The sequence below is a fragment of the Rattus norvegicus genome, chromosome 10 (genome assembly GCF_036323735.1).
Source record: "Rattus norvegicus strain BN/NHsdMcwi chromosome 10, GRCr8, whole genome shotgun sequence".
Lineage (NCBI taxonomy): Eukaryota > Metazoa > Chordata > Mammalia > Rodentia > Muridae > Rattus > Rattus norvegicus.
This window is the reverse complement of record NC_086028.1, coordinates 62,297,745-62,322,687: the sequence shown is the minus strand read 5'-3', so window position 1 is coordinate 62,322,687 and position 24,943 is coordinate 62,297,745. Positions and strand designations below refer to the sequence as shown.

At 46.5% G+C, this 24,943-nt stretch overlaps 1 protein-coding gene across 1 annotated transcript in view; it reads right to left on the bottom strand.

Annotated features, from left to right (window-relative positions):
- Positions 1-9,338: 9,338 nt before the first annotated feature.
- The window catches only part of Blmh (bleomycin hydrolase), a 43,180-nt gene continuing 27,575 nt past the window's right edge, over positions 9,339-24,943 (bottom strand). The window contains exon 12 of the mRNA NM_001034163.1: positions 9,339-10,238. Coding sequence (NP_001029335.1) covers positions 10,087-10,238 — 152 coding nt within the window. The 3' untranslated portion in view covers positions 9,339-10,086. The remainder of the gene's footprint in view (positions 10,239-24,943) is intronic.

Sequence of the window (24,943 nt, the reverse complement as noted above, 5' to 3'; positions counted from 1 at the left end):
TCTCTGAACAGGATGAGATAGATACAGGCTCAAACCCTCTGTCTGTGGGTTGGACGAGACTCTTAACCACAGAGTCCTCGGCCTCGTCTTGGAGAATGATATCGGTGGTCCAGTCAGGCTGTGGGGGAATGGAGAGGCTCTCTACGCTTCACTTCAGCTGGGATTAACTCCAGGTGGCCTCATCTCTTACTCCTGCTGAGGGCCTTAAAGAGGTAGCAGCTGCCCAAACGGTGCCCACACCTCATTCCCACAACCCCCTGGTCAGAGTGCGCATTTAGCATCTCTCCAAGTGTTTTCTTTCCTCTTACCCTGGAGGCAACTCTGCAGGAGCAACTTAGCCCAGTCTGTCCTACAGTCCCTTAGCAGACCTGGTCCTGCAGAGCTGTTTGGCTAGGCTGCCCTGCCTTCCCATACATCCTGCCTTCCCCCCACCCCCACCCCCACCCCCCACCCCCGTTCCTGACACAGGGAGGAAATGCAAGTCAGACACCCACTAAGGCATTGCACTGGATTAGGGAGCACTACAGACATGGCAGAAGGGCCGAGGAGACTGATGGCGGGGAGGAATGCCAGGCATTACTCTTTGCTCACCAGCTCCATCCCGGAGACACGGAAGCTAGCTGCTGCAGGCAGCCAGCCTCCGCAGCAACAGATTAAATGCACACACACATGCCACCACCGCCACCACTGCCATCACTGAGAAGACTAGCTGGATTCCCAAAGCCCAGTGTCGGCCAGGACAAAGCCTTGTGAATGCCAGCTGCTCCCTGCGGAAGCTCTCGATGCCATCTGTCTGTCTGCCTGCGTTCTGTTTACGCGGTGACAGAAGAGGAAGCCCTCCCTTCCTTGTGGGCTTCTTCTCAGGCTTAGGAAATGGCTACCACACCCCTCAGGGAATCTTTTGCTTCGGAGGTCCTCCACCATAGGCCTGGGAGGGAGAGGTCTCCACAGCAGCCACCTGAGGCTGACCTAGCTAATCAAGATGGAGCCAAAAGAAGGTGTCCAGGGAAGGCTCAGTTAATGTTAGTGGGCTGACCATGTTTACAGGAGAGAGCTGGGGGAGGGCTAGGCACAGCTCTGAAAATGGCAGGAAACACGTAGGTGGACTTTGTCTTGGTCACTCTTTTCTGGTTTCTTCTCAGCCTTTGAGAAGCAGCCTCGTGCAAATGCCACACCTCCCTGACTCCCCCCCTCTTGCAGGTGCCTCACCAGGCTGCCTTCTCACTGGAGTGTTCATCATTTTAATTCCTCCCAGAGCCCCCTTACGGTCCTTCCCCTGCAGCCCACCAGTCTGCACCCCGTCCTTCCAGGAGCATTTGTGGGGCCAACCGTGGTAAAGATTGGTCTCCACAGAGCATCTGCAGGGCACCTGAACAATGCACTCCTACCACCCGGCCTCATGAGCAAGGTGGAAAGGATGAAATAAAATACTTGTCGCTTTAGCGATGTGAGTGGCACTTGCTGTTCATGCTTAATGGCTACTTGGGCTTTTCTAAAAGGTGGAGGGCTGGGAGCAGCTGAAGTGGAGACTATCGAGGGGTTTATATACAAGGATATGACCTTCAGTGAGAAGGCAGCCTGGTGAGGCACCTGCAAGAGGGGGAAGTCAGGGGGATGTGACTTTTGGGGCTTTCTAGAACATCTCCCTCTGTAATCCAGGCTGACCTTGACTTTGAAAACTTACTGGCGGGCTGAGGCAGTCTCCCTCCCTAGTGCTGGGGTTAGACATGCATCAGGCTTTGGACCAGTTTTGGGGTTTTTTTTTTGTTGTTGTTGTTTTTGTATCTATGTATGTGGGGGGGGGGTGTCGGTCAGTAGGAGGCCAGAGGTTGATCTTGGCGCCTTTCTCAATTGCTGTGCAGAGGCTTTTGAGACAGAATCTCTCGACTATTTGGCTAACTGGTACTCTGGGAAATCCTGTCTTCCTAGAACTGGAACTGGAAGGATGTGTGTCTTTGGCTTCTTTCTTTCTCTCTCTTCATTTATTTAAGTAGACACTGGGGATTGAACTCATGCTTATACAGGAAGCACTCTGCTGTTTGAGCCATCTCTCCATGTCCTGGGCCAAGGTTTTGGTCTTTGTACCCATCCTACTAGATCCCCTCCCCTACCTGTAAGCACCCTTAGGGTCACATCTGGGGGCAGCTGATTCCCTACTCCACCTTGATGGAGAAGCCAGAGGCAGGACTCCAGGAAGGCCCAACACTCTGTGCATTGATGTGCACAGCATGTCTGACTCTACGCCTCTGTCCCCCCCAAAGCTCGGAGTTCTCTCTCCTACTGCATCTTCTCACCTGCTATGACCGCAGGCCGAGGAGACCCAGTGTACAGGATTGTCGCAGTTATGAGGCAGCTGCTTGGAAGTCTGATGTGGTAATCAAAACAAGCCTTTAGGGATGGAAGGGAGACCGTGACATATCAACAGGCGGCCTGGGGTGAGGTGCAAGCCTTTAAACCCAAGGAGTCTGAGGTAAGGGGGTGCAAACTTTGTGTTCTATAAGGAACGGGAAGAAGAAAAGTGGGGAGAAAGTTCCATACGGTGGTTAATTTAAAGCAGTCTGACATGGGAGTACCCCAAGATTTACTGATAAGTGGGGGGGATTGGGTACACACTCACTCAGAGCTAGACTTCTGTAGAGATACAGAAGAATCAGGGCCGATGAAGCCTTGGTAAGAAAAAGCATGGGATGCGGAAAGAGCTCACTGCTCATGGTACATCTTTTTTGTTTGTTTTGGTTTTTCGAGACCGAGTTTCTCTGTGCAGCCCTGTTTGTCCTAGAACTCATTCTGTAGATTAGGCTGGCCTCGAACTCAGAAATCCACCTACCTCTGCCTCCTGAGTGCCGGGATTAAAGATGTGTGCTACCACCACATGGTTTCATCTTTTTTTAAAAAAAGATTTATATATGTATATATATAGAAATATATTTTGTATACACACATACACACACACAGAGATTTATGTGTCCAAGTGAATGAATGTGTGGCCCCTACCCACCACAGAGGCCATCAGATTCCCTAGAATTGGAATTGGAGGTGTTTGAGAGTTACCTGATGTGGACACTGGGAACCCACACTTGTAGAAGAGCTCTTAACTACAGAGCAATCTCTCTAGCCCACCGTGCACATTTCTTACTATTAAGAACCTGCAGTCGGGGCTGGAGAGATGGCTCGGTGGTTAACCGTACTTGCTGCTTCAGAGGACCCAGGGGGTCCCCAGCATCCACATGGCAGCTCACTGTAACTGCAGTTATAGTTCTAGGGGATTCAGTGTTCTCCTGGCCTCTGTAGGCACCAGGCACATGTGTAGTGCATACACATACATGCAGGCAATACACTCATACACATAAAATGAAAATAAATATTAAAAAGAATCTGCAGCAATGCTTTTATGATTTTTTCCCCAGAAAAGCAGGTTTTACATCTGCTAAGCAAGCCTTCTACCAGCATACCATGGCCCCACTCCTCAAACCAGCATTATTTTAAATAATAATAATACATAAACCAATATGAAAAATGAGGAGAGAAAGACATTCTCAGAGCCCAAGCTTCTTGCAAAGCTGGCAAACCCTGGGGAACTACTGGATCCCCTTGGCACCACAGACAATGGCCTTCACGTGGGCAGTGACGCCCCACCAGCAATGTCGTTGTGTGTGTGGCTGAGAAGATGCTGTGAGCCTAGAGGGGAAGACCAATGCTCCGAGCTGGGTTCAGGGCTGCAGAAGTGAGCAGAAGCCATTTCCTTGTGTCTGTCTCCCTTCCCCTTCCCTCTCCTGTGTGATCGCTCTTGGGCTCGTCTCTCCCTGCCCCCACGTCAGTGATAACAAGGGCTTTTGCATCGGGGAGTTTCCCATAGGCTCTTCTTGCTAAGCTGGTTACCCTCCTCCCTGAGGTCTGCGGTCTCTGTGGTCCAAAGTGGATATACTGTTCCTCTGCAGCTTCTGGCTGTCACAGCCCCCATGGTGCTGCATGGAAGCCTCCCATACTGTCTCCTTCCTATTTACCAGCCTATTTCCTACCTCAGTGACAGACTGGGAATCAGGGAATTGTCTTAACTCTCCAGGGAGCCTTACTGCCACTGCTGGAGAAACTTGGGGAAAGGTTTAATAAAAAAGTTTGTTGAGTATCTTAAATACATGCACACTGTTCTATCCTCTTCCTATCGGATAGGTTAAATGCTGAATTATTAAAAATAAATGTGTTCCTCGTGTTCAAGCAGAGCTTCCATACTTAATGAATTTTAAGGTAACTTTTTAATATGAGTAATATGGAAACCAAGGCTCAGAGAATGTCGGTGGCTTCTCCAGGCTTGTGCCGCCTCCAAGCCGAATCGCCAGGCCAGACTGTCTGTCTTCTTTCTGCTATTCCTTCGGGCTTGGGCTAACTAGAAACAGGAAAGGTTCAAGCCAGAAGAAAGCTGAGCCTTTGCTCATTTCTCTGCCTCTTCTCCCACATATGCGGTCCCAGTCACCTAAGAAGGAATCCGGAGTCACAGGGGCTTTGCTCCTATTCAACATGTCCCCACCAGGGAAGCAGGCTTCGGATCTCTGCATAAACTTTTAACTGATCACTGCCATCAGATTGTGGGGCACATTCAATCAGTCAGCCTCTGAGAGTAACTTGGAGCCAGGCACCAAGAATACACAGGGGCTGGCAGGGAGACAGTTCCTGCCCTTGGGATGCTGGCAGGGGTGGGGAAGCCAGACAATAAAACATATAAATACATTCAGAAGGCCTAAAGTGCTGTGGTGAAAATAGACTCTAGGAACAGGACAGACTGACAGGTGCCCAAGGGAGGAGGAACAGGAGGGAAACTGGCCCCTCAGATGAAGTGAACTGATGGCCGTTGGCATTGTCTATGACCTAAGAAACCAGCCATACAGAGACCCAAAAGAAGAGCAATAGGAAGAAGGACAGAGGGCAGGCAGAACTGGAGATCAGTGTTTGAGAGATAAACTGGAGCCAGGTATAAGAACATTGGGTTTGGAGAGGTGAGCTGAGTGTGACTGTGTCCCGGTCATCAAACATGTCCTAGTAGGAGTTAAGGACTCCTGTGGATTCTGGAGATGTTTAGGTCAGGTGAGCTATAGGGATCCCTCTAGGTGAGACTCAGAGATGACACAGGTTTCTGCACATGACACAGCAGATGAAACTCAAGAGCCCTGCATGCTAGGGAGTCACACCCAGCCCAGGGAAGTCACCACAGTCCTTCTGTCCTAACATTTGACAGACAGGTTGACTCGGAAAACCAACTGTTATGAGGCAGCTGGAAAGAGACCAGAGTTCACACTGCTCACTTCCAGCTGTGCACAAGAGGTCCCTCCAGGGTAGGCAGAGGAGGGCATCTACATCCCCCCTCAGGCTGGTATGAGCCGAATGCCCGCTCCCTCCCCTCTTCCTTTCCCCCTGTAGGAGTGTGGAAAGGACTGAGTCTGAAAGAGAACACAGAAAACTCTGGCCAGTTCATTCCTAGTTTCAACACCTGTGTCCCACAAACCCGAGACTAAGAGGCGTCTCCATGAAAAGCATGGGGGTTCTGAACATGTCCTAAATATGAGAGCTCATCTGGAGCCACTTTAAAAACAAAATCCACAAATGACTAACTGTAGCCATGGCAAACCAGGCACTCCCCTCCCACAGGAGGCACTTGAGGAGAGTGCCTAGTACCCACAGATGTCACAACCACATGGGAAGTCATGTCCCATTATCAGGCCTTGGTTTCTGACAGTCAGCATGACTCACAGGCGAATTCAGCGCTGAGGGCCTTCCAGAGTCACCAACTTTGCCATCCGATGATACAGTAGGGCAAACCCTCACCTTCCGTTCCGGACGCCCAAAGACACGGCTGACATTCTTTGCTTCTTTCTAGATCTTGTCCGTTTGTTTTGTTTTGTTTTTGAAGTTCCTGGCTGGCCTGGAATTCACTTTGTGAACCAGGCTGGCGTTGAACTCAGAGATCTGCTGGCCTCCTCTTCAAGTGTGCTGGCATGGGATTACACGGTCTCACTGTAGCCCAGGCTAACCTTGAACTCTCAACAATCCTCTTGCCAACTCCCAACTGCTGGGAATACAGGTGTGCACTTACCTCCACAAGGCTCATCTGGATCCTGTTTTTGTTAGCGGGGGAGGCCTTTATTGTTTAAGGACTTGTTACATCCATGTGTGTGGGTGAAATTTACATGGCCTTTGTTCTTTTATTATCAGTTATACCAGACTAAAAGAAGAATTATTTAGGTCATAAGACATGTGCCTAAATTTACGGTATCAGGTGCACCTGTGTGCATGTGCTTGTGGAGGTCAACGGCAGATGTCTGCCTGTCACTTCTGTGGTAGTTTTTGGGAGTGTCACTGAACTGCTCTTGCTGGACTGTCTGGGCAGTAGCCCTCAGGACTGGCCTGTCTCCTGTAGCACAGACTGTCTGGTCTCAAACTTGCTACATAGCCACAGAGGACCTCAACCATGAATTCCTGATCCTGCTACCTCTACCTCCTCCCAAGATTTCGGGGGATTAGGCATCAGCTACCACAACCATTCAGGTATCCTTTTAATCTTTTCTTTCTTTCTTTCTTTCTTTCTTTTTTTTTTTTTGGTTCTTTTTTTCGGAGCTGGGGACCGAACCCAGGGCCTTGCGCTTCCTAGGTAAGCGCTCTACCACTGAGCTAAATCCCCAGCCCCTCTTTCTTTTTTTTTTTTTAATCTGATGAGTCTTACAAACATTTGTTAATGTCCTTTCTTTTAAAATGAACTCTTGGCTTTGTGGATCCGCTTAGCCTCTGCAGATATTTCTTCCTTTAGGTATAATCCATCTGATCCCTTTTGATATGTACTTGTATAACTATGCAATTATGATTCAGGTTAAATTTTCTGTGTGACCTCTTCGTGGGCTCATGAGTTAGTTTAACCCAGGATCAGTTAGACTGCTCTAACTGTGGTTTCTCACCTAAGTGCTCCATGGTTGGAGTGGGGGCCACGAAAGCAACCCTGTGACATTTGAGATTGACTACACTAGAAAATGGTTACATTTTAAGAAAGTCCTACATGTGCTCAAAACGCATGTGCAGCTCTGAGCTGCTGGAGCCACAGATGACCCTGGGGGAGGCAAACCAAATCCCCCATCTTCACACTCACCAGCTTTCTGCTGTTTGATCTCTTGGTTAAACTCCTATTATGATGTGGACTGCTTGTCCGTTTCACAATTTTCAGTTTTTTGAGATGTTAATTCTGAGCACAGTAACTTACGGCCTTCTGGAAATTTGAGTAAAGCCACGCAGAAAGCCCATCTCTAATGACATTCCAGCACCTTTCCAGAGCTGCTGTTGCCCGGCTCCAGGGATGCAGTCAAACTGCAGCTTGTCTGAGTTATACCCTCTGGAGTCGGACGGCTTCATTTTACAGCTTGTAGCTTCCCTGACTTACTCTGGCTAGTAAACCACCTGATGAAGAGCGTTGGGGAAAGGGCCTCCTAGAGCCCCCGCTTCTCTTACGGCTCTTAACATACGGCTCACTTTCCTTCAAAACTGCAATTAAACACTCCTTAAAGGACTGCTTCATCCACTTATGCAAACTATAACTTACGGACACAGTCAGATGAACTTCTCTTTCTGTTGTTTTTTAAAATAGGTCTCACAGGTAGCCCTGGCTGCTCTGGAAACTCATTTATGGACCAGTCCTTGAACTCACAGAGATCCTCCTGCCTCCACCTCCCAGGTGCTGAGGTTTAAAGTCATAAGCCACCAGCATACCGGGTCATGTACTTTATCTTACTTTGATATTTGATTTGCCTGGTCCTTTTCTCCCTATTCTGCCCTTTTTAATATTTAACCAGGTAAAAACAGTTTTTATTGTGCGGTGTGTGTAGGACTGCTGTGTGGTACGCACAGGTAAACAGGCATGCACCTGTCATCCTTCCGTTGGTCCTCTCCTTCCACCTTGAGTCCTGGGGGCTGAACCAGGTGTCATACTTGCCCGGTAAGCACCATTCTCAGCTGTGTCTCGCATCTCACCGGCCTTCTCCTATCTTTTGTGAACTGTTTTGTGATTTCTTACGCTGTATATCCTTGTCTGGGAACTGCCTTACGTTTACTTCCTAGGAGTCTGGACCGTTTTAGCATAGGTGCCAGTACATCAGTGTCTGAAGTTAACACATTTATCCTCTACCCCAATGGTAAGACTTCCAATAGCTCAATTCCAATGCCCCGCCCCCACCCCATCCAGCTACTTTCTTCTATGGTTTTCTGTTCGGTTTGGGGGGGATTTGTTTGTTGTTTAGAGACAGGGTTTTCCTATGTAGCTGTGTAAAAAAGGCTGGTCTCAAACCCATAGTGATACACCCACCTCTGGGTTTTCTTCTGAACTGAGCTGGCAGTCATGCTTTGTGTAGATGGCCAGTGTATTTACCACAGGCTTTGTTCTGTGTTTGCTTATTCATTTCCAACCTCTCCCACACTGGATCACTTCCTTCTTTAGGGGAAAACACAACTTTTCTTTCTTCTAAAAATGTCCTTTATGTTATCTCCTTGAAAGGCGGTTTTATTGAGTACAGAATTCTAGCTATTTTTTTTTTCTTACCATCTCTTTTTTTTTTTGTTTTGTTTGAAACAGGCTCTTGTTCTCAGTCTGGGCTGGAACTTACTATGTATCCTAGGCTGACCTTGAACTCTTGGCAGTCCTGGCTTAGCCCTGTAGTGCTAGAGCCACTGTACCTCTCTCACAGCACCCCAACTCTTTCTGCTAAATGCAGTTACAAATGAGAAGTTAGTATTGGTTCCCTTGGCTTCAGTTTGGAGGTGACCCATATTTTCAGGTCTGTGCCCCACATGTGTAGAGGTGGATTATCGCCCTGGAATGGGATGGCCTGCACACTGTGAACATGCTGGCTAAGTCGAGTCTTTATCTAATTTAACCTTGGGAAGTGCCATGACAAACAACATCTCCTGTGAGGGCTGAGAATTTTGGGGAGCCAGAAAAATCTGGGTTTAGACACTGGTAGAAATGCTAAATGGGAGCTCTGCTCTGTTCAACAAAACACCCATGCTCCTTAGCCCCCTTCTACGGCAAGACCACCAGAGACAATGGGTCTGGGTGCGGCCATGAAGCAATGTTGAATGGCAGGGACACGGCCCTCAGAGTTGGAGCACGAAGGGCCTCTGCAGAAGCTACGAGGATGGGGAGGGTGGGGAGGCTCAGGCTGGGATCATGCCCTGCAGAGCAGCTGAAGGAGGAAACCCCTGAGCTCTGCTCCTTTTTCTTCACGTTGAAGAGCCTCAACTACTTGGCTGCTCCCATTTGTAGCTAAATAAACACTTCTTAGAGTTTACAGACCAAATACGAGGGCTTATTCTCATTTAGCAAAGTCTTTTATTCAAAAGCTTCTCAGCACCATCGAGTTATCAGAAAGAATGAGCATCACTTTTTCTCCCCACCCAACCCCCAACACAGAGACAGACGTTAAAGCATTCAATGGGGTGCCCTAGTGATGACAGTTGAGCCCCTGACGAGGTTTAACCTGGCCCAGGTGAGCCCCACAGTTCAGAACAGGAAGGAATCATGTCAGAGCCGATCAGCCTTCCCTTCTCGAGCTATTAGTCACATGAGACAACCTTGTGGAAGTTGAATTCAGCGACTGCCAGGTAGGAAGGACAGTGACCTGTGCGGCAGCATGCAGCGTTGAGAGTTCAAATCCTAGCTAACCCTCCCTAATCTACTGTAGGAACAAGGAGCCCAGGACTGTTTGTTCTCCACACACCTCAGCCGCTCATCTTACTGTCTTACCACAAACACAAAGACCATGACCGTGGACAACTACATCCAATTAAAATGCTATGAGGTCCTGAGCCGTCAGAGATGAGGAGAGCAGACAGGATGCCCCAATCCTTCCCCTTTATTTTTTTCCTTTATGAATATTTTGTTTCAGCAGAAAGCATTTTTCTCAAAGAGGTTCCTGGAAGAGACTGGAAACCCAAGAGTCTGACTGTATCCTGTGGGAACAGCCACCCATGTAACTTTGGTTTCAGTCCCTGGATCTGTCCTTGGCAGCTACATCCGATCCCATGGGAAGAGGAAGGAGCTGGAGGCGGTCCACTCACTCATTCAGCCAAAGCCCCCATGGGGTCCCATGCCGGCAGGACAATAGGCTCCTGCTCTAACACAGCCAGCACCTCTTCTGGGACATGCTTCTTGTCCACCACCACCTCGTAGACATACTCAGAGAACCACTCATCGGTCATGCACAGGTAACCTGGAAAGGAGAGAAGAAACACTCCTGAGTTCAGAGGGTATGCAGAAAGCAGAGAGCCTCCTCCTCCTCCTACTACTACTACAAAAGAAGATCTTCTACAAAAACAAGTTTTCCAGCATTGGCCTCTAATCTCCTCTGAGTTCCAGTTTCACTAGCAATCTGTGCAGCAGACAGGATAGACACTGCTGTGTGCTCACCCACTAAGAAAAGGGGGCTCAGAGTAACTGATGTGCCTTCAGAGAGGACCTATAGCTATGCAGGCCCATGCTGGTCCCCACTTGGCGGCCTCAGTGATGATGGGTGCTGACTTGTACACCAGTGGGTCAGCGGAAAGTGTCTGGTTCATACTCCCCCTGGGGCATTCATCTCTAGGGCAGTACAGCCCCATCCTCATCTCACCATGCACCTAGCTTCACTGACTGCTCTCCCTCTCACATACTCTGATAGCAACCAGCTAAGCTGCGAGGGGCACGTCACCATGGCCGGCAGCCAGCCACTCTTTTGCAGGTGACACTGGGTGATCACACAGCCCTCGATTTTCTGAAAGGGAGTGACACTGAGACAGAACACTGAGACGGCAAGTGGCACACATTCCCCAGCACGGCACCCAGATTATCAACCTGGCTCTTCCTATTGGAGAGATTAACCCGACCTCAGACTCCACAAGGTCCTCCCAGGAATGTTCAGGAAACAAACTCCTGTGAGCAAATACTCAGCTTAAACCACTTACAGTATGAAGGAAAACAGTGCGAACAAGAGACTGACAGAGTGTGTTAAAACCAGAGCAGGGCACAGCATTTCTAAGCACACACCTAACCAGGAGCACTGCATGCACATCAGGGGATTTGCAGCAAAGAGCATCCACTACCCACAAGATGCAGCTGGCACTTGCTAGAGCAGACACTTTAGCTGCCTTCCTCTGTTTATTTATGTAAACCTAGTGGTATTAATTCCTACATAGGACCAAGAGTAAGGGAGAAGACATAGATGTTTCTCCCAAGAAGATGCTCTAAAGCCAGGTGTGGTGATGCACACTCTTATAACAGCAGCATTTGGGAGCTGAGGATCAAGATTTCAAAGACATCTTTGCTACGAGGGGAGTTCAAGGCCATCCTGGGCTACATGAGACCCTGACTAAAAGTAACAAAGCAAAGCAGACAATACACAGAGACACAAAGACAAATGCACAAATGAATGTACATGTGCCCCTTCTAATAGACTAAACCAAGAAACAACCCTCCCCCCCCCCCCACAGAGTTCTCTAGGTAAGCAGTTTCCAAACGTCTTTGGCTTTAAAACCTGTTTACATACTCTTAAAAATAATTAAAGAAAGCTGGAAGGATGGCCCAGTGGTTTAGCGCTCTTGTTGCTCTTGCAGAGGACCTAGGTTCAATTCCCAGCACAACATGGGGACACAACCATCCGTACTCTGGTCTCAAGGGATCCAATGCCTTCTTCTGACCCCCAAGAGCACCAGGTACACACCCAGTATACATTCATTCCTGCAGGGAAAACCCTCATACACACATAATTAAATATAAAAATAATTAAAGGCCCTAAATTTGTGGGTTATATCTATATATCGATTACTATTTGTTATATTAAAAATTAACTTTAAAACATTTCTATGGGCGGGAGTGAAGGCTCAGTAGATAAAGTGCTTCTGTGCCTAAGAATTTGAGTTCAGATCCCCAGCACCCACATAAAAAACTGAGCACGATTCGTGACCTGGGGGTATGGAGAGAGGTGGATCCCAGGGTTTTGGTGGCCAGCCACAGTGAGTTCCCAGTTCAGTGAGAAAAATTAAGGATGGAGATGATGCCAGAGAGCACAGCTCGGCCACATGTTCGCACCAGCAGTACCACACGCACGAGACAACGTTCTAACGAAGTCAGTGCTGAGCGCCTTAGGTCCTCTGGAGAAGACATATGTGCTGTTAACTGCTAAGTGATCTCTCCAACCTTGACTTTACCACTCATGAGTTAGAAATACTTTCTAGTTTTCTAGTTCCAGTCCCCAGCATCACACAGGCATGTGTATACACACACAGTGCTCTCAGGGGTGCTGAACCAAGGCTCGTCAAGGGAGTCGCCTGGTGAGACCCTCTTGACTCAAGGCTGCTTCTTCTTCCAGTGGCAGGTAAGGAGAGAGAACAGAGCACTGCCTGCTGCTTCTGATCTGACCGACTCTACCCCCTGGCTCTCCAGCTCTGCTCTGTCAATCACTCAGGCCCTCATTACCTGTATTAGTGCTAGTCAATCCCACTCCCGCTATATCTGAAGTATGCACTCCTGAGAAACTCAGCATTTGCCTTGTCAAAGAGAGACATACTGCTTAATGTCTGGATTCCTAGCATGTGAGGGGCTGAGGCAGGAGAACTACTGCAAGTTTGAGGCCAGCCTAGGCTACAAAGTTAGACCATCTCAAAAGCTCCCCCACACCATCTGAGACATCAGACCTCCTCCCCTCAGCACAGAGCAGGCTGAGCATGACCTAGACAGCTCTGGGCAGCGAGGCAGGTAAAGGATGGAGGCAGACTCTGTAATAAAGTTCTGTGTCCTACTAACAATGCTATCACCGCACAATCAAATGAGTCTTCAAAGACAGCACAGAGAAAATGCACAGAGTACATCTGTGCTATCTTGTTCCAAAGGAGATCACATTAAGTCCTCACAAATTAAATCTCCTATCGACTGTAGCCCACCCTTTCCATGTCCCTGCCAACAGGACCTGCCTTGATTAGCCTCTTTCTGCAGGATATGAGTTCTTCAGGGCCCACAACGCCCTCAGTGTGAGAGCTGCCAAGTACTTGCACCCTGGCAGATAACAGACGTGAGAGCTTCAACTGTCGACACTGCATGTCTCAGAGTTTTACGGAGATTAGGATCAGTAAGGCTGAAGCCAGAAGTGCTGAGAAGAGTCTGAAGCCCAAGGGTGCTGTGGGATGCAGCAGGCTGTGGGTGTGGCTCTGAACTAAAGGTTCATCTCCCAGCCAAGAAAGAAAACTGGAATCTCAGTTAACATTCAGAAAAGACAGACAATGTATAAAGAAGTCAACTTTGGGAATACAATTTCTTTAAGCATTAGTTCTTATTTAAATTCTTTGAGCAAATAAACAAGCAATCCTAAAGCAACTGGCCATGCTTCTGGGTTTTCTGTGGGAAAGGGAAGGAACCACTGTGAAGGGCAGGCAGAGCTGGGGACATGGCTACAGGCCGGAAGCTGAGCCTCACTCCCACAGAAGAGCCCCGGGTGGCTAGTTTATGGATGCAAGTGTTATCTGAGCCTACTGACACTGCCAACGGCCCGAGGCTTAAACTTGGCAGACTATATTAAAACAACAAAATATTACCATTTATTTTAACACACATATTTTTAATTATATGCACATGTGGGGATATATAGATCCATGGAGCTGGAAGAAAAAGTTGTATCTCCTCTTTTGGAATTACAGGTGGTTATGAGCTGTGTGAGCGGTCTGCAAGCTGCTGAGAACTGGACTTAGGTCCTCTGGAAAAGACGTATGTGCTGTTAACTGCTAAGCTATCTCTCCAACCTTTATTTCACCATTTATGAGTTAGAAATATTTTCAAATTTTTATCACCTTTGTTCTAAGACATAACTGACAATTTGCAATTTTTTTTCTATAAAAATAAAACCCAAGTATGGCAAAGCACAATTAAGTTTGGTGTGGTGGTTGGTGCACAGCTGTAATCCCAGCACAGAAAGGGTCAGAGGGGAGGCTGAGACTAGCCTCTGCTATGTAATGAAACTCTCCTTATATAAACAAATAAACAAGTTAATGTTCTGCTCTGGGGAGTGTCCAGATGGACCGACCTAAGGAAGCCAACTTGTCACCCAAGGCCCTAACTCAGGAGTGCAGCAAGGCTCCCAGAAAAAAAACCAACCTGTCCGTCTATGTTCCAAATTGCCTAAGACAGTGACACCTTACAGAACATGTCAGCCACTAAGATGACAGGGCAAAGGGCACCCACAGCCTGCTAAAGATTGTAAGAACAGAGCAGACATACATAGTTACATCCCCTTTAACTTGTATATTACACGTGGTTCCACACAGTACACGCACTCTACACACACTCTGACACATAACAGTAACTAAATGGCGTGTCACACCGTGTGTGAGGTAGTTCCATGTTCTCTCCCAGATATCTCAAATGCTCTAGTATCTTTCAGCTGCTTTAAAAAGTTACCCAAACAATTCAAGTTTACTATAAGAAAATACTTCTAGGAACATGGTAAGGAGAGGAAGAAGAGAAGGAAGAGATAACTTAAAAACTACCTACGACCACTAGAGGAACAACCCATTCGTTTTACCTTACCTTGCTGCTTTGGTAAAGTCTCCACCTGCAGACTGTGTCACAGGGATAAGTCAAAATAGGCTTAATTACGAAGCTCCATACACTGCCTTTCGACTTCCTCTCCTTCTGAGATGCTCTACCTCACTCCCAAGTTCAAGTCTGTATGAATCCACTCCCTACACTAGCTCTCAGCCGTTTTCTCCTCAGGAGTAATACTAGTAGTACTAAAAATACTTCACACCTCTATCTGCAGTCTCGTTCCTCACGAGATTTTCTGGAGCTTGACTATATAACTGCCAACTTTCTTTTGGATCTGACTGAACCATTTTTAAGTTTTCTTGTACCTGAGGGCTTAGTGGGTAAAGGCACTTGCTCTCAACCTTAATGGCCTCAGTGTGATACCTGGAACTCGGATGGTGGGAGAGAATCAACTCCTTCAAGTTGCCCTCTGACTTCCGTATTCATTCTGTGGCGCGCGAGCAAGACACACACACACACACACACACACACACACACGCATGCATGAATACACACAGCTATGCATATACAAGGATACATGTGTGGAGAAGTTATAAAGAAAAGCAACAGAGGCTGGAGAGAGGCTCGGCAAGAGCCCTTGCTGCTCTTTCAGGACCTGAGTTTAGTTCTCAGAACCCACGTTGTGTGGCTTATAACCATCTGTAACTCTCAGGAAATCTGACACCCTAATCTGGCCTCCAAAGGCACCTGTTCCATGTGTACATACAAAGAGACACATATACAAAAAGTTTTTAAAACTCACAATAAACTCTCTGAGATCTGTCGTCCCTTATCCTCTGTGTACACCTGTGTGCAGAATGTGTGATGCACATGGAAGCCAGAAGCTGACATCAAATGTCTTCCTCAATTCCTCTTCAACTTTTATGTTAGATGGCTCTGTCACTTGAATCAATGCTCACCAATTTGGTTGGTCTATGGCTAGCTTGCTCTGGGGAACCCCTTTCTCTGTCTGCTAGGTGCTAGCTACGATTCAAATGTCAGTCAAACTTGACCTGCGTGCAGGTAAGCGCTTTGCTCACTTTACCCGGCCACCTCCACAGCATCCTCTGCTCGTCCTAGTCGGAGCCAGAGTGTTTCCACAGTTTCCACAGTGATCACTAACAGCATGGTATATGTTTATTTTGGCTGCAAACTTTCTTCCTATCACGCATTTTGTCTTCTAATTTAGTTTACATTTTTTATAGACTATTAAAATTCCTTAATTTTTAGAAAGTTGTATTTATCAATCTTTCTGGCTTTAACTCTATGCTTAAAGTTTCTTTTATAAGAAAAATAAATACAAGGGAGAAAATTAGGGTAAGGGCCTAAGAAAATACAAGGAATACTTAAAAACAAAACAAAACGGGGTTGGGGATTTGGCTCAGTGGCAGAGCACTTGCCTAGGAAGCGCAAGGCCCTGGGTTCGGTCCCCAGCTCCGAAAAAAAGAACCAAAAAAACAAAACAAAACAAAAAAACAAAAACCAAAAAACCCTCATCAGTTCACGAAGACTTTGGCACAGTCTAATTCTCAACCATGGACAGAGACAGTTTAAATATGTACAATGGACAGCAGACAATCTGTCAGTCACTTTTGTTAGATACTCAGTGTGTGAGGCCAAATGTCTTAAATACAGTGTGCTACAAATGTGCAAAATAACAACCCCATTGAACAGAATCTGGCAACCTGCAGAAAAGTTAAATATACCTTTGTCCTCTTCACTAAGCCAGTCATTTCTAGGACTTTACCCTAGGGGTACACACAATAGGTATTTATGTGTAGTTTGACCAGAAACCTATTCAGTCCTTACAATAGGCCAGGAACTGTTTTACACACTGTACATGGAATAACCCATCGCTGTATCTGAAATAGGAAAATATGTTAATCCATCAGTTGGTTAATTGGTTAGTCAGTTAGTCCACTAAAGTTTCAATAGTTAGGGAACTGGTTAAATAAACCAGACATCCAGATGATAGAAGATGGAGAACTGGAAATGCTTCCAAGGCGGGCTGCTTGAGATGGGCACAAAGCACAGTGTACAGTGTGCTGCCATTGGCCGCAGTAAGAAGGCAACAGATGTCCGTGCATTTTGACATTGACCTTTGAACCTGTACTGTTATTATTTATTAGAAGAATTATACTTTAAGACACACATGCAGCTGGGGGTAATGGTGCGTTACTACACTCAGCTCTCAGGAGGCAGATGCAGGAGGATCTATGTGAGTTCAGCCTGATCTATATAGTGAGTTACGGAGTGAGACCTATATAGTGAGACCCCACCTCAACAATTACAATAACAATAACAGAAATGCCATGTGTTCAGAGCATCTTTAGGAGATAGGATGATTCAAATGGGTTAATGTTTTAAAAAGAAAAAGGCAGAGGGAGGTAACCAAATAACCACTTGTACTTATGACTGTCACTTGGACAGTGCCCTAAGAAGCTGCTTCTCTCTCCAGACCAGACACAGATGTCTGGCTGGGCTGAGGACACATTCATGGTCATGAACCTTTTGCAGATAACAGACGAGATATTCACTGAGCCGGATATTACTGGTGGCCTCTCTTAGACACAAAGGCTAGAGACAGTATGGTGCCCCTGCTAAGCACGGGAAAGTGGGGCACGGTGAAAGAGCCAATGCAGTAGGAGGAAGGGCTGTCTGGGTTTCTCTAGGAGCATTTACATTACACTGGCTTGGGTGTGCAAACACGCCATGATGTAGGAGTCAGAGGACAACTGTGGGAGATGTTCTCTCCCTCCACCATCTGGGTCCCGGGAACCAATCTCGCAGAGTAAGGTTTGGTGGCAAGGTCCTTTGTCCAATGAGCCTTTTGCTGGCCCCACTTTTTAAAAATGACAAAATTTGATAAGCAAATTATGCCCATCCCAAGGATACTGTTCCCCAAGAGGCCAGATAGCAGCTGCTCACCTCAGGGCTCCAGTCTGCTTTCCCTGGACCACAAGTGAAAGCCACACAAACTGAGACAGAACGGGGGCCAGGCCAGGATCTTGTCTACCCAAGGGTCTGATTTCACAGGTAACTTTTCTCTGCCCCCAAACCAACACTCTTGTTACTTGTTCTAGGGCAACCCCCCTGGATGTAGGCCACATTATTGCTTAGCAACACACCTCTGACCTGTCCAAAGCATGCTCCAAATGTAAAGAGCTGCCGTCCTGCCGTCTGAGCGAGCAACTATCTCCCTAGCCAGCCTGGCAGAAGCCCTAACCTTCATCAGGCTGTCTCCTCCAGGAAGACTCCTCAGGAGGACCCACAGTTCACTCTCCTTATTCACCATCCTGTAATCCTGCACTTACTCCTGTGTTACACACACACACACACACACACACACACACACACACACACACACGAGACACTGAGTATTGAAAGGCTAGTTTGGCACACAAGAGACTCTCTTGCAGTCCCTGAAACCGCCTATGAATCTGAGCCCACTTATTCCCACTTATATCACTGTGGTCCCCACAATCTCCTGGACACCAACACCCCTGGCTGTTGAGGGAGTCTTTCCACGCCACCTTCTCAGTAACCTCAGCTCCTGCCCTCCTCATCTCTCCACTGAGGAGCCATCCAGCCCTTGCTCTCTCCATCACCTGCCTTCTTGGAGAAGTCACCTTCTTAGTTTTTGCGGTCTATTTCCCCTGTATCTTACAGTCTGCAGAGCACACCATGAATGCCACTTCTGTCTCATCACAGCCCTCTTCAACTCCTGTTCCCACCTCCCAGGAGATTAAGTATAAATTCCTCAGAGGGTTGGGGACATTCACTCCATCATGGCTGTGCACGGGTCTCTGCATTCCACTGATAAATGTGAGTTGAAGCCACTGCTAATGGCTTCTCCTCAGCTCTATCCATCTTTGCCAGCTTTTCTCACGAAACCAAGCGTGCGCTGTGGGGCACCTATCCAGTGACTGTGACGTAGCAGCAGCCATGCTGAGCTCTGTTCTCGAAGCTCTGAAGCTAGAAGCATGGGCGAGTCAGTCTTTTCTGAATGAGAAAGTGAGCGAGCCTCCTGCCCCCATCAGTCTAAAGCATGAACGACGGCAGCCGAGCGTGTGGTGTGCTTCCTCTGTCCTTCACACAATTACAGGCCACCTTTATAGATGAGAAAGTTACACTCAGACAGGCTTGATGCCATGACAACCCCTACACAACCTGGAGGTGCCCACACAGCCTGGTCCCAGATTAACCTCCATCCTTAAAAATGTCAGAAACATTCCTCAGGGCAAAATAGATTCTTTTACAAGAAAAATTACAAATACACACATTCCGTTTTGTTAACTACAAGAATTCTCTCAGAAGCTGATGCCTGGTTTGAAGCCTTAAATCTGTAGCATTGTGGATCTCCGTGTCCACATTGGTAGCTGTCTCAAGTCCTGTATGTCAATAAGGAAGCACCATTGAACCAGATAGCCTGTGCATCCTCTACTCACATGGACTAGTTTTATAGCCCAAGGCTTGCAGGCATTTCATTAATAAGGACGAACAATGGAAAGTCCTTGTCCAGAACTCAACTCCCCAGATGTGACCAGTGGCAGTTCAATCACAGTCACAACCTTGTATCTTCACCAATCCAGGAAGTCAGGGACTGCTTTCAGCTGGCAACATCACTCTTACTACAGCAACGTCACTGAGTTTCTAACTCTCCATAAGTGAACCTTAACACATTCATAAATACTGCTTGCCTTCTGTAAGTTGTACATGTCTAGGAAATCTATGAGACCTGCACCCCAGCTCTGCTCTAATCTCATGCAACCCGTACACACCAAAACTTCTCAGTAACTGTCAGCACAGGTGCACCCACACTCACATCCTACCAGGATGCCACGTGGTGAAACAAACCCGCTCTGCATTTGAGTCATATGCAGTCTGAATGAAGTTTTACACAGCACCTCACTGGAGGGCCACAGAGGAACTCTACACCAGTGCCTCATGGGGACAGCAAGCATCTGTGCTGCTGAGAGAGCAGAGAGAGCACAAGCCTCCAGACCCTTCGGGGATCTGTGACTGAGAACTGACAGTCTGTTTCAAGTCAGCACACCTGGTTACACAATGTAAAATCAAGGAATGGAGTGAAATTTGTGCTGAACTTTAAATATACTGTTTTAAAAATTATGTGCTGTCTGGTTAGTGAGACACTTATTGGTCATCATGTTGGACATTATAAAGCACATAATATAAATTGGCAATTAAGTTTCTTTCCGATTAATACTCAATATGCTCAAGTTTCTCTAACCAAGAACACCATAAGGTTCCTTTTTAGGAGCAAGTCTGAACATTTTACTAAAATGAAATCAGGAACAAGCAGATTTATTTGAAAGATTAAAAAAATGTAGGTTAAAATGATTTCAAAAGCTCATGCTGGGGTTGGGTCCCCAGCTCTGAAAAAAAAAAAAAAAAAAGAGAGAATAGAAAAAAAAAAAAGAGAGAGAAAAGAAAAAAAAAAGAGAGAGAAAAGAAAAAAAAAAAAAGCTCATGTGTCTGAAAGACGCAAAGCACTAGGGATGTGAAAAACTCATCTTGGCTCAAAATGAAAAAACGAGACAACTTTTAAAAGATGAAGATTCCAACCAGTGAGGAGAACGTGTAGACCCGGAAGCGCCATTGCCTCTGAAGAGCTGCATTACTCTACTGCTTGTTCCTGTAATCTTAGTCTCAGGAGGCTGAGACAGGAGGATCACAGATCGCTGAGCACCCTGGGAAGGGTGCTAGAAAGCAGACTGGATAAACACTAAGAACTATGTCACAACAGCTCCCCACCCCAGCTCTCTGCTCGGTGGCCGGCCTCTTATACCACTGCAACCTCACGACTGATAGACCAATTAGGAATAAAACTTTAAGGCTAATCATGGGAGAGACCATCCAACACCTGACAACACATACACACACTAAAATCCATATGCTTACCTTTAATATGTTAGAAATTGCCTGTGCCAACAAGTTAAAAATTTAAAAAGGAAGATGGACAACTTGGGAACATGGGCTGGCTGTGTCTGGTCTGTCACTTGCCAGATTCACATGTTTCATGTTTTATGTTTAATGCTGCTCACAGGCTTCCTAAGGTACCTCACCCTGTTCCGACTCCAGGAGCCTCTTCTAACACCACTATGTTTCCAGATCCTCCATAAAGTGGTAGAGTTTTATGTCCCCTCGGCCACTGTTTCTAGTCACCAAAAAGCATTGTCTCTGTTACTTTTCTATTGCTGTGGTTAAGATACCATGACTAACGAAACTCATAGAAGAGTTTATTTGGGGCTTATAGTTTCAGGTGAGAGTCCATGACCATCATGGAGACAGCATGGCAGCAGGCAGGCAGGCAGGCAGGCAGGCAGGCAGGCAGGCAGGCAGGCAGGCAGGCAGGCAGGCAGGCAGGCAGGCAGGCAGGATGGGGCTAAAGCCATAGCTAAGAGTTCCATTTTGAGAACAACCACAAGGCAGAGAAAAGGAGAGGGAAAATGGGAGAGGGCCGAGAAGAGGAAAAAAGGGGGAAGGGGAGGGGAAGAGGGAGGAAGAGGGAGAAGAACACACTAACTGGGAATGGTGTGGGCTTTTGAAAACCCGAAACCTATCCTCACAGACATACCTACACCAACAAGGCCATGCCTCCTAATCCTTCCCAAAGGGTTCCATCAACCGGAAACCAGGCATTCAGACATATGGGTCTACGAGGACATTCTCACTCAAACTGCCACAATCATGAACGGTCTTGTGATTTCTATGAATGGGCCAAATGCATCCAAAAGAGAAATTCAGAAAAAGCACAGTTTGGCAGTCAAAAAGACCAGCTCTGTTGTCAGGCTGGGTTGTGATTTTAGCTCCATCACAGGTCACTGAGGGTCTCTCAGTCACTCTGGTGCAAAGACTATGCTCTCTCAGATGAATTTCTTGTTTCCTCTAATTTTTTTTTTTTTTTTTTTTGGGAGGAGAGGCTGACACCAGGTCTTATGACGTCTAGAATAACTTTAAATTTCTAATCCTCCTCTGTCTTTCCTCCTAAGGCTACAAGAATAAGCTACACCACCAGTGTTTCCTTGAACTTAAATTTCTTTTTTCTTTCTTTCTTTCTTTCTTTCTTTCTTTCTTTCTTTCTTTCTTTCTTTCTTTCCTTCCTTCCTTCCTTCCTTCCTTCCTTCTTTCTTTCTTTCATATATACACACACACATATATACACATACACACTGTAGCTTTCATATATATATATATATATATATATATATATATATACACACACACACACACACAAACACACTGTAGCTGTCTTCAGACACATCAGAAGAGGGTATCCGATCTCATTACAGATGGTTGTGAGCCACCATGTCGTTACTGGGATTTGAACTCAGGACCTTTGGAAGAGCAATCAGTGCTCTTAACCACTGAGCCATCTCTCCAGCCCCTTAAATTTCTAAATAGCATATTTCTAAATAGAATGTTTTACCAGATCACCTTTTTAAACTAAAAGATAAGGTGGCAAATCTCACAGTCTCTTTCCTCATCTCACCATGAAATCCATATCTGATAGATTCCATAAATAAGGATCAAATGAGGCCAATATTTCCAGCAGGGGAGGAACCAGCTATTCGGGATGCCACTTGGCATGCATCACTGTTCTAGCGCAGCAGATTAAACACTCAGTCACCAGAAAGAGGTGGCATCAAGGTAAGAACCAAATCTTCCTCCTGTCTCTTTTGGTCAGAAGGAAACTCTGCCCATTTTGTGGAAAAGGTCAGCTAATCTACCCAGTAGTCTCTGGGGAGAAAATTCTACAAACACGGCCCATGGAGACCGAAGCCAAAAGCTGCCCCTAGGTAGAGCAAGGGCAGCTTGCCTAGGTATCTTTGCTCTGTTTACCTCCAGCTTGTATTATCAAAGCTGCTTTCAGAAACATGGATCTTAACAGACAGAAATCCCAAAGAGAATAGTTAACGCACTATTAACAATGTTATCTTCAGAAATAAGACTTCAGGGTTCTGCTTCCGGCAAACACAAGCCCTGCCAGCCAATGTCCACCCAGGTGACAGACTGAGGGACCTTGCTGGAGTAAACACACACTGCCAGCAAAATACACTAGAGAGGGCTGGAGAGATGGCTCAGTGGTTGAGAGCACTGACTGCTCTTCCAGAGGTCCTGAGTTCAATTCCCAGCAACCACATGGTGGCTCACAACCACCTATAATGGGATCTGATGCCCTCTTCTGGTGTGTCTGAAGACAGCTACAGTGCACTTATATACATAAAATAAATAAATTAAAAAAAATACACTAGAGAACAAAATAACTAATCTCTAAAGGACAAGTGTGTCAATAAAATTAGGTCATGTTTTCCTTCCTTCCTGTTAAGTCAGAAAGGACATTACCAAGAAACACATGATAGGAATTATTTTGGCTTTGAATGAACTATTCCTTGCCCATTCCCAGTTCAATCTCTATCTTCTTGGCTCTACAATCTCAGGCATTTTAATTAATTGAAAACAACAACCAAAACAAGCAGTCAGCCTTCACTGCTCAAGGCGGACTCCAGAGACTGTGAGTATGAAGACTCCGGTTCTCTGAGTGCAGCAGAGGCTACAAGACTGAGAAGACAGACGTGCACTTCCTAGGGCAAAGGGGTTCATACAACAGGAAACTAGCAAAGAGGCCACAATACTCTGGAACACGTGCTGAGCCTCAGGGTAGTAATGTACACAACACACTTCATCTAAAACCCAGTGACGTCACCTAATGAAATGCCAAAAAAAAAAAAACCAAGCTGTAACTTTAGTCTTTTCCCTGGACATAGTTCCACTTGCAGGGATGAGACAGGAGCCAGAGGCTCACCTGAAGGAAGAGAAAAAGCACTTGAACCCAGTATTTTGGGTTAGCCAAGGAATCCAGTCCTTTTTACACAAGCATCCTCTTTAAAAACAAAAAAGTCAAGATGGGAGAAACATGGACACAGTGCCCACTGTTGCAGATTGCACAGGTGAGCCTCCTGCATTTGGGAACTGTGGGGATCAGCACACTGGGTGCAACGGATGACCCTCACTCTGGGAAACCGCCTTGTGACTCTCCCCTGCCAGGCTGTTAATAAACATTCATTTCCTAACCATCACTGATTTACAGACTTAACTGGATCACCTTCACTTTTTGCTAGCTTTGTTAAGGCTTCTAACTCCCCGATGCCGATTGTATTTGTATTAAAATGAAATTTACCTAATAAGAAACTAATTTTTAAAGTACTGCATTATAATTTATAATAGTGAATTTAAAAATTACAGAATCATGAAGCTGGAGAGATGGTTCAGCAGTTTGGACCACTAACTACTCTTCCAAAGGTCTTAAATTCAATTCCTAGCAACCACGTGGTGGCTCACAGCCATCTGTAATGGGATCTGATGCCCTCTTCTGGTGTGTCTGAAGACAGCCACAGTGTACTCACATACACAAAATAAATAAATTGTTAAAAAAAATAAGAATCAGGGCTGGAGAGATGGCTCAGCGGTTAAGAGCACTGGCTGCTCTTCCAGAGGTCCTGAGTTCAAATCCCAGCACACACATGGTGGCTCACAACCATCTGTAATGGGATCCGATGCCCTCTTCTGGTGTGTCTGAAGACAGCTACAGTGTACTCATATGTAATAAAATAAATCTTTAAAAAAAAAAAATAAGAATCACGGAGGAGGGGCATGTGGTCACCCAATACTGACAGAGGAGCACTAACAGAGCTTGTATTTGTTCATATAAACATGGAGCTGCTCCACTTAACTGCAGTTCCCAGGACGGTCGGTCATAATTTATAGTGATCACTTTCAAGAGGAGAAGAGTCTTGGAAGGCAGTTTAACAGTTTCTGGTGCTGGCCCTCACATACAGGGCTGTGCTGCTCAGTTACACACTCAAGTCCTGTGAAGCTCATGGATTAGACTCAGACTGAGTACGGAGATGAGCGATGGAAGCGCCGTCACTTCCAACTTCATTAGCTTCTGGCCTTGGACATCAGAACTCTGAAGAACGGGGGAAATCACCTGTCTAACAGAGAGGCCCCAGCAAGCAGGGCTGAGGCCTCGTCCTCTCTCCTCCTAAGCAGTCTGATTCCTGTTGGATGAGATGTGTGCTTATTTGGGTCTAAGTTCATTTGTGTTTCCACACCCACTCCTTTCATTCTTATAACTAGTCTACTACACTCTTCCACTAATGTCTCCCTAGCTAGACTCCACTGACCAAAAGAAAGGAAGACAGAAACTGAGAAAGCTAGCCACAAACCACCACCAGCACCCGATATGCTGGTGCTGTCACACAAGTGGTGACTACAGCCACTGCTTTTGTTTTACACTGAGGTAACAGCTGGGCCACTAGGCCTGGCTTCTTCTCTTTCTCCTTC